The 10536-nt window shown below is 39.5% G+C and overlaps 1 protein-coding gene across 6 annotated transcripts in view; it reads right to left on the bottom strand.

Moving 5' to 3' along the window:
- Positions 1-2717: 2717 nt before the first annotated feature.
- Positions 2718-10536, bottom strand: part of mcph1 (microcephalin 1) — a 58800-nt gene continuing 50981 nt past the window's right edge. For all 6 annotated transcript variants that reach the window (XM_088609561.1, XM_088609560.1, XM_088609557.1 and 3 more), the window contains 2 exons: positions 3390-3627; positions 2718-2962 (listed from right to left, as the gene is read on the bottom strand). In XM_088609561.1, coding sequence (XP_088465687.1) covers positions 2910-2962; positions 3390-3627 — 291 coding nt within the window. In that variant the 3' untranslated portion in view covers positions 2718-2909. The remainder of the gene's footprint in view (positions 2963-3389; positions 3628-10536) is intronic.

Here is a 10536-nt window from a genome sequence, read left to right as displayed (position 1 = left end):
AGTACTGGGGGTTAATCTTTCCAGGGGTAACAGGCCAGTTCACAGGTGTGATGCTGACCCCATCACCTCCGCCTCCAGTGTTGGATGGTTGAGAAACATGGTGGCCCTTGCCCCCCATTCCCCGTGGGCCTTTATGGCCTGAAGAGGGACTGACCTAGTAACCCACCTGTATGTCTTTGAAGTGGTGGCTCAAACTGGAGTACCTGGCCACTGTGGCACCAGGATCAAATTTTGGTCACCGCATTTCCAAAAAAGATATAGTTGCTCTGATACATGTGCAGAGAAGAACAAGAGATACATTCTAGGGTGCTACAGTGAGAAGGTAAAATAACGCATTCATTTTAGGCGATTTAAAATCCTCATTGACAAAGTCAACTCAAAGGACTTTATCAATATCACCAGTAGAACACAAACCAGGAAACACAAGTGGAAACTTTGCAGAAGTACTTTTAAAATTGGAAACAGATGGGAGTTTTACAAACAGCGTTGTGGCATTGTGGGACAAACTAGCCACTTGGTTCAAACGTCTTTCAAGTCAAATTATCTTTGAATCTTTGGCAAAGTATCAAAGTAGTTGTTTCAAGAAACAGCTGCATAATATCTTAGGATCAGGTAGCTACTAGCAGTTAGCAACTAAATGGGCTGATTTGGCCTCCTTTTGTCTGTAACCCATCTTAAATGATGTAACGTACTGTAGCATGGAGCGGCAGAGACAGTGCACACAGCTCACCTGCACGTTCCTCCATCCAGTCGGCTGAGCAATCACCAGATGGCCACACGTGGGAATAAACACTCTCATGCTGGAGAGTCCAGGGATGACACCCTCGGTGTAGCTGGAACAGTGGGTGCAGTACAGATCTTGAAATGTAGTCAGTGTAACAGTGCGGTACGATTACCACCAGTGCCAATAACCTGATTTGTATTAAAAAGCTTTAATGGCCTGTTTAGACCATTTCACTCCTGCCACTGAAATAGCCATTCCCTTACAAATATCTCAGCAACCCTGTTATGATTTATTTTTATAAGCATACTTTGCTGTTTCCCACTGAGGTTGTCATACTGGTTTATAAAAAGCAGTTGCACAGCCTCTGTGTCGGGATGTTACCATTGTACTGGAGATGTTGGTGATGGTAATAGGGTTCAGGCTGAATTATACTATATAGCAGTCGTAGCTGTTGGTAGTGAGCCCTTAAACTCTCCAGTCCCTTGGGCTGGTTGTTGCTTGTGGTTGCCTAGTTAGTAGAACTACTATCGTCTGGTGAAGGGGGCTGGATGGGCTCTGAATGTCCTGGGACTTCATGTTGGATTCAAGCCAGCAAAATACCCAGCGTACAGCCCCTTCCTGTGAGCCAGAACGGACACAACAGTGTGACTGAACGGACAGGTTTTTGTGCATTTTATTCCTGCACTATTCAACTTTGTACACGCAAGCCCACAGGCATACATACCACTTTTTGTCATTTCATACTTACAGTATAACACCACAGATGTATCATCTCACCTTCCTCACTGGGTTAGGAGAAAGGAGCCGTGTCAGTGTGTGAGCTGCAAAGAAACAGGCAGGCTAATTCCATGCTGAAAAAGGTATCTAATTTCACAATGCTGGCACTTTTTGTGTGTAAACAATGCTGCTAAGTAAGGTTTTAGTAGTCTCAAATGTTTCACTACCATAATGAAATCCAAATTTCACCCCAGGTTCATGACTGTGAATCCCTGGACATGCTTTACGTGCTTTAGCCCAACCAAATGGGACATAAGCAAAAGTTCAATGCTTGACATTTTTTCAAACTCAGAAATCTGCCAAAAACTTAACTTTTTTGTCATTAACATCTATACATAACCATTATTAGCTGACTTTGTGGAGCCTTCCCATGTAGTTATAATGGCCTAAACTGGGAATACTGTAAATAAAAAATATTCGTATTTATTGACCAGTTGGATACTGGAATTCAAAAAAAATTTGAAACTGGTGACTAATGTTTCTATAACAATATTAATATTTTAGAACACAGTAAAAGGTAAGGGCTAATTTGCCCAGTAGCCCTCATTTGGTAAAATGAAAAAAGTGAGAAGCCCCTCATATTTTTCTGCTAAGCTGAACTCGGAAAACATGGAAGCAGAATTGTGTCAGGAAACTGGATTCATGTCTCGTTTGAATGATCCCACACCTTACAGCACAATGTGAAGCATCCATTTCAATTTTTTTTCAAGGCTAATTTTTGCCATCTGACTTGTCTTGGATTGTTAGACTTAGATTTTGGAGTTTTGATTCACTTTTCAGAAACTGATCAATTAATGATGCATTTTCATGTGTACAAAAACACCCTTTCCTTTGCATATTCATCATGTGATGATAATGGGTTTTATATTTTCATTGATTGTGCTAATGATGTCATCAAAAGGAGACATTTTTCTTTGAACCACTATACCCATTCATCAAATGCTTAAAAACAGTTGCTTATATTAAGTGATGTATCCATTATTACTACTTTAAATCAGTATTTTGTGATGTAGTGTATGTGACAATATGGAGACTTATTTAAACTAGTACTCTACTGAACACCTCTTGTGATTAAGTATTGTGTGTTTAAGGCAAACTAGTAAACAGAATAAAAGAGTGATGACTGTGGGTAGAAGCTTTCGTGTGGAAATGTATTATTACAGCTCTGACCACTGTCGACAAAGTGCTATATAACAAACATACAGAAACTTAACTTTTTATGTAAAACATTTTATTGAAAATATCCACACCAAATGTTCTTCCAGTGCTGAAAATATTCATTTAATTTTCTTAACAATAATTAAAAACGGTTTATTGTGCTATTATAAAATTAAAAAGTTTCAAAAGCAAAACAGAATGTTCCAGAGGACAAAGAAATCTACAATCATGTACTGAAGAAATGGTCCTTCTATTCCAGGAGATAGTTTTCATATGGAAACTGCTTGAGATGTGTTATACAGTCTGAAAGTGGAAAATATGTTGTGAGCAACAACATTTAGTCAAATATTGCATACATGAGATATAAGTGAATAATACTAAACTATTACTGGGATACTCTTTGCTTGCGTTATCCTAAAGAACATGTTATGTACTGTATGATTTAAATACAAGATAAAATGGCAGTGAGTTCAGGAACAGCACTTTGTTCTTGCACAGTACAGATAATGGACAATGCAGGATTTCATACTGCTGAAGTAATTCTAGACCTCAAAGCAAATAGCTTAAAACTTTAGTTCACGTGCCAAAATATTAGATATCCTTTGCAACAGTGCCCCTAGTGGACATACTGCTAATTTATCCGTTCTGAAAGTGTGCTCCACAACCCTGTCCTCCAAACTGAAGTATTAGCAACAGTTCGAGTATATAGCTTTCTGGGGAAGTGTCTTACCTAGTACCCACTGCTCAGACAAACAGTGGGTCCCGGGAGCCGTCTTGCCCTTGTGGTGGCCGATGCAGATCCCAGCCTGCCTGACAGTTCTGCACACCTTCCCTCCACACAGCAGGATGAGCTCAGCCAGTCTCCCGCAGGGCGGCTGACTCAGCGGGGAGATGAACATCACTGGCTGCCTCGCGAACAGGTCCTGCTGGTGCTCGCCTGCTGACAGGTGCTGTTGCAATCTGCAGATCTGGGTGCCAAAGACAGAAAGGAAGGGACCTTTCAGGCTTGCAGGCTATATACTTTCCTCCAGTGGAAAAGCAAATACCAGCGAGAGAAAAGAAAGTGTGAAATTAGGTGTCACTAGCTGTCACTGAACCTCTGAACCTCTTTTTCCAGGACACTAACGCTCTTGGTGAAGGCGTGTTGTACAGGTTTATCTTACGCATCAGGAGGACTGTAATTGAGTCTGGGCTTAAGCTCTGAGAGAACAGAATTACCCAGTCACAACAGTGAAAATGTAACTTGTAAGCAGTATTACAGTTATGGCTGAAAAACACAAACATTGTACAAAAAAAACTTTTTTTTAAACGAGTCATCTCTCTGTCGCTCGGTCAATGAAAATAAAGAAACAAAGAGGGACACGTATATTAAATATAAATTCGAAAGGATTTACACAAATATACAACTGTGTTGGTCTTGACATTTCCACTGCTTTATGGGAAATACTTAATTGCTTTTCAAATATTCTTAGACAAAAACAATAACTCCAATTCAGGCCAGGGTGGAAAAATTGAGAGAAACATTCAAAATCCCAATTACCCCTGTTGTTAGTGCTGTTAGCAGACCAGTAGGTGGCACACTTTCCTCTTGACCAGAAATTCCCAGCCACACCACAAAGTGGTATTCTGTACTGTAGGAGGTGCTGTCCTTCACAAAAGATGTTAAATTGACAAACTGACTTCTTGTATTCATTAAAGATCCCACTGTGATCTGTAAGTGTCACTTGCATCCATTTGTATCAGAAGTTTAATAGTATAATATCATAACAGTGGATGGAGGTGCATCTTTCCTGTATTTTTTAACCCTGAAATCTTGCAACTGTATTACACAAAAAGGTAAGTCAATAAGTAAATATGCAACTTTTTCAGCAAATAAGCTTCACAGTGGGTGGCGGGTGGGTATTTTATTTTTTATCATAGTCCCGTGTACTTCCTTACACTTGTCAAGGATGCCTGTCACAATGGCAATACCATGACATTAGGTGCCTCCAGGGCCATTCAAGCAAACCCTCTTGGGCCACATCGCATCACTGAAGATCTGAGCGCCCTTCTAAGCCTGCCCTTGGATGTGTGCATGCAGACATTTTCATGCAGATATGAAAAAGTTTTGTTTTCATATCTTTTCAAATTGTAATTGCAGTTTTACCTGCACAGGTAGGCTAAAAGAAAAAGCAGATGTGAGATGTGCAGTATAGACTTGTCTGTGTTTTACCACTCTGGGAGCCCCACAGCCTGTGTCTTGCGGACTGGAGAACAGAAGCAGCTCGTAACTGCCAGGCCACAGGGGTCGGGCCAAGGATACCCTAGCTGACTAAAGTCCGCCAAACCTCTGGCCAGCTGCGGTCTCAAAACTAAGGCCATACCTTTACTGGTAATTTCGGGGTAATACTGTCCAACCTTCACTCTGAAGGGGGGCCTTTATTTGAGAACTACTGTACTTGCGAGTCGCTGTAGCTGTTTAATCAAACCCATGAAGGATATTTAACTAAATATATTGAAGGCCTCCTTCCTTGACTTATCAGCTGGAATCGCACTTTTGGAAAGTACACACAGCTGTGTATCACGTTTATGTTTAAGTTTGTTTTGATTAACTAGGACTGTCCGTGACCCACCCTTCTGAACATGAAAGCCAAGTTCACAACAAAATCCAAAGCTTTTAAGTGAAACGGAAATTTTTTGCCTATCCATTTTAAGCTATCTTGTTTCTAAAATGAAAGGAAAAAAGAGATTTATCATTTTTATAACCTGTGTCTTATTAGCAAAGACTAAAACAGTGCTAGACTTCACTATACACCACCATCTCTCATGAAGAACTCTACACATTCTACAGAGTGACGGGATATGGGACTGAAGTCAATACAAAGATGTAGTAGAGTCAATGTCTTGTAAAATACTGAAAAACACAAGGATATATTCTGCATATCAAATCAAAAAAGGAGGAGTTGAAAAAATATTTGTGCTATATAAGCCCAATTCACTATTGAATTCAAGTTCTATCATCCTATGAGGGAAATTGATCATATTTTAATTGAAATATATTCATCCATAGAATGAAACTTAAATAAGCCTTATTTTAAATGTATCAGAACTCACCTGTGCAATTATATCACATTTATTGTAAACAGAAATAACAGTTGGAGCTGAAGAGCTCCAGGAAACCCAGCAGTATTACTGTGCCAGTTTCCCATTTACATAAGACTTCTTCTGGCTTTCCATGCAAAGTGAGCGATGGGAACTTAATTGTCCTGGGAATTATAAAATGACAGAAGGCTTATGAACACTGGCTGACATGCTCACAGTTTGTGGCTGCTCTTAGCAATACATCAAAGATTAAGCACAATAACTTTCTTTTCTCCTTGTTAAAGCTCCTGAAACTGTAGAGCACCAAATTTCTTTCCATGCATGATTGCTTTCAGTGTTAGCTGGGGGTTCAGTGCGTTCTTCTTTCTGGCATTGTGCTCCATCTTCGACTGCTGTGTTTAGCGCTAGACTCCATAAAAACTTGGAAAACAAATCAGTGTCCGTTGTGGGTCAGCAGCAAGCCTGAAAGGGACAATCTGCTTCGTCTTGAACGGATGCCAGAAAACTTGCTTTAAAAATGTATGGCTTCCTTTCCTGGCAAAGCTCTTTGAAAAGGAATAATTAAGGTTCAGAAGGACAAAACAAGAGTGGACATAAAAGGCTTAAAAACACGCGATAAACACTGTGCCATGAAGTATTGCAAGAAGGTCAAAATATTAGGAACCAGCTAACATATGGTTTTCTTGGTGCCGGCGGTGTATAGCTGGCTTTAGGGGCATGATAAAGCCTTCCCTTCCCATTGGCCAGAACAATTCCAGATCTCAATCCTGCTGGGGATCCTGTATGCCATTGTTCTCATCACAACCTCAGCTGAGGACAGCCCTGAAAGCAGAATGGCACAGGACTGGGCTGTACATGTTCCACTGGAAGGCAGCCTGGTAGAGCAGTGGTCAGTATTGCCGCCTCACAGCACTTGGGCCCTGACTTTAATACGGGCCTGGGGTGCTACTGTCTGTGCGTGGAGTTTGGACTGTATGCTCTCTGCATGTTTGCTTGGGTTTCCTCCCACCGTCCAAAAACATACTGGTACTGTAGGTTAACTGACGTCTGGGGAAACTGGCCAGGGTGTAAGTGTGTGTTTGTGTCTGTCTTCCCTGCGAAGGGCTGGCGTCCTGTCTAGAATGTACCCCGCCTTGCACCCATTGCTTGCCGTGAGAGGCTCTGGCTCCCCCATCATTCTGGATGAGACGGTTACAAAACGGGTGGATGGATGTTCCACTGCCTTCCTGAATACAGGCCACATCCTGTCCAATTGTCCGTGCTGTATGAAGACACTCAAGACAGTATTTGATGAGGTCTCCAAATATTTCGACCAGTGAGTGAACAAGATACAACACTGGAAAAAAAAACCTAAAATATTGAGTACAATACCTAAAAAGATGTCAATACATTCTGGGTGAATTGTACCGAAAACAGTTCCAGAATCAAGCCCTGTGCCTGCTAACTTTATTAAAGCGGTATCTTTTGAAGGGATAAGCACTGTTACACCATCTCCATAAATTACAAGTTTAAAGAATACTAGAAAATGAGAATGTTGCTTTTTTTTTTTATAAAAGTGCAACATTTGTGAGACACACAGCTGTAAAAATAAGTTTTTATTTGATGTCACAGAAGTTCACTTTAGTTATGCCATGTCACAACGAACCGCTGTTCCAGAAATATTTAAAAAAATACTGTGGCAGTATTGGTCTTGATCCACACATTTGACGACAAATGCAATGAGAGGAAATTAGCCCAGTCTGCCAGGGATTTCTGCTTTTAGCATAGCTTGGCACGTATTGATTTTACATGTACATCCTTTCATGCAAATGCATGCAATTCACCTCCAGTATTATTTTGTCAGATTTGTTTATACTATTCAGGAACTGTTATGTAATATGAATACATTCTAAATGTTTTAGAAATATCCATATCAGGCACTAAACAGAGCTGCTAACTTGTTTTCTTGCTCAATAGAACAGAAGCTATTGAATTTTCCAATTGATAAAATAGCTTACAGCATCAGGCTGTAATTTTAGGTACTGTACATGCCCTTGATGTTTTAACCTTGGAGATCTAATCAAATATTCAAATATTAAACATTTCTGGTAAATTGCTTAAAAGGTTGTGGAAGTCAGAAAAATCAAGGTACATTATAATACACTAATATGAAAGATCTCTATATCCTACATTCTGAGCCTGTAGATAAATATAGCTGAGGTATCTCAAGCCATTTATACTTTATTGTAACAAAACAGCTACTCTGAGATTACAGATGCTCTTTTATGGTATATTTTCTAGTTCTTGGGGTCTTTGTTGAAAAATAGGAACCCCAAGGCTACTGTTTAATTTAAATAATTTAAAAACGGAGCAGAGAAGAAAAATCTTAACCCATTTGTTTAATTGAAAAGGACTCCCTTAACCGCATTATATATATAAACCTCTTTACAGAGTAGTAGAAGCGTGTGATATATCTGCATTGTTCTTTATCTTATGCCATGCTAGCATCTTGCAGACATAAGGATGCTATGGATCTTGGCCTATGTGTCATGCAGTAATGGACTGCTTGAATAACAGTGCAAACAGATTACTGGTAGCCATGTCTTGCCTACCTGTCTTCAGAATAGTCATAAATTGGCTGTTTGAAACTACTTGATAGGCCATCAGATGAGATGTTAATCTCATTCTGATCCAGGGTACTTTCAAACCGTTTTTCTGTGGAAATACCAGCTGTAAAAATGTATTCAAACTGTGATTGACAATGGTATACACGGTCTTATGTACCTCTTTGTCTGCAGAGTGACTGACAGAGGAGGAAAATGCAAACATTCCAACATTTCTATGCAGCTTGTTTGCTTATGCTAACAAAGCTGTAGGTAGGAATTAATATTCCCGTCAAACAATCCTTTTTTCACAGTCATTTACTCAGCCCTGTAACACTGTCAGAAACTGCCAGTGTTAAAGCTGTTGTAGCTAACAGAGGGAAGGGGAATGAGAATCAATGTGCAGTGATCTTTTAGTTTGGACTATTTCTGCAAAACCCCCAAAACACATTTTATACATTATCTGCTTTTCAATAGCTAAGTGCGAGTAGCTAATTTAGGAGCTAATCCAGCTCTTCCATGGAGCAAAAACAGGATATCAACAACATGGCTAGGTAGCTTGTTCCCTGCTCCCACAACCCCTTATGTAAAGAAATGCCTCCTGTTATTAGTAATTTAGTGTCTCTACATCTATCTGAATTTCCTTAATCCAACACTCCTGTTTTGGTATAATCTGTTAACATCACTAATCTATAACATAACTAGTTCAGGTGGGGAGCTGCGTCAGCATGCGTAGGCTGCAAAGGAACAAGTAATAGGTTTATTCCATGCTGAAAAAAAGAAGAGAGAAAAAAACACAACGTTTCGGCCATGGAGACTTCTTCAGGTGTGAGAGAGACAGCGCAGTAGGCAAAGGTAATGTAGTGGGAGAACAAAGGCTGGGAGGGAGGAGGTGTAGAAAGGTGTGAAATTAAACTTCCAATGAATGGAGAAAATTTAGTAGAATAGAAGTCTGTCGTTAAGAGAGGGGGGAAGGTGTGATTTCACACCTCTCTACACCTCTCCTGACTTCACACCTCTTGATTGGCCTCTCTTTCTGTCCCCTGTTCCCGCCTCTCACCCCTCCTCCTTCCCAGCCTTTGTTCTCCTGCTACTTTACCTTTGCCTACTGCCCTGTCTCTCTCACACCTGAAGAAGGCTCCACGGCCGAAACGTTGTGTTTTTTTCTCTCTTCTTTTTTTCAACATGGAATAAACCTATTACTTATAACATAACTATACTAGGATCTAGGTCACTGATATAAATGAAGAAAAGCAGTGTAAGAGCTCTTATAAATATCCCTGTGGAACTCCAGAAATCATATCACCCCAATTTGCTTTACTTTCTGTTTCCTGTCTATTAACCACATCTTGTTCACAATGCACACATTATTTTGAATTACTTTATGAGGAGCTTTATTAAACAAGTTATGAAAATCTAAACATACCATATCATATGCCTTATTTATATCAGTTATTTGTGTTGTTTATTCAAAGAACTCAAATTAGTAAGGCAAGGTTGATTATCCTTTAGAATCACACTGCCATATCGATGATACTCTAGTTCTTACTGTTTTCATAACCTTGCAAGTAATAGAAGTAGGTTTTATTGGTCTGTTATTGCTTTACTCAGTATCGTCATTCCTTTTAGAGATGGAATAGCAATATTCAAGTCAATGGGTATTGGCACTATCTTGAGAAATTTCTGGAAGAGTTTCCCTAATTCATTAATTCAGGATTAATGAATTACGAATCCTTGTTTCCTCCAGTACAATTGATAGAATACCACTGGGCCCTAAGATTTATTTCCAACTTATGTACATTACAATGTAGAATAACTTTCACTACTGTATATTTTTTATCACATCTCATTTTAATTTTTCCTTGGATTTGTTAATGTTCTGAATTTTGGAGAAGAAGCGCCACACTTCTGATTTCTTTATAAAATGCCTATATTCTTTAAGGCACAAATTCCACTTTATATCCTGGTGAAAAACTATTCATTTTAGTATAAAATGACACTCATAATGCTCAGCAATCAATCTGATGAGCTGCAATGGCATGTTTTTTTGCTATTGTAGCGATATGAATAATTATAGGAACCATTAAGACTTAAAATACATAACATTCAAACAGAAGGGAAATATAACACATAGTGACTGCAATTCTTCTAGTGGGTGACACATTTAAAACAGCTGTTCTGTGTGTGACTGGTGTGTACCCTGCCTTACAGACG

The sequence above is a fragment of the Lepisosteus platostomus genome, chromosome 17 (genome assembly GCF_059453375.1).
Source record: "Lepisosteus platostomus isolate fLepPlt1 chromosome 17, fLepPlt1.hap1, whole genome shotgun sequence".
In the NCBI taxonomy this organism is placed as follows: Eukaryota; Metazoa; Chordata; class Actinopteri; order Semionotiformes; family Lepisosteidae; genus Lepisosteus; species Lepisosteus platostomus.
This window is presented reverse-complemented; position numbering and strand designations above follow the sequence as displayed.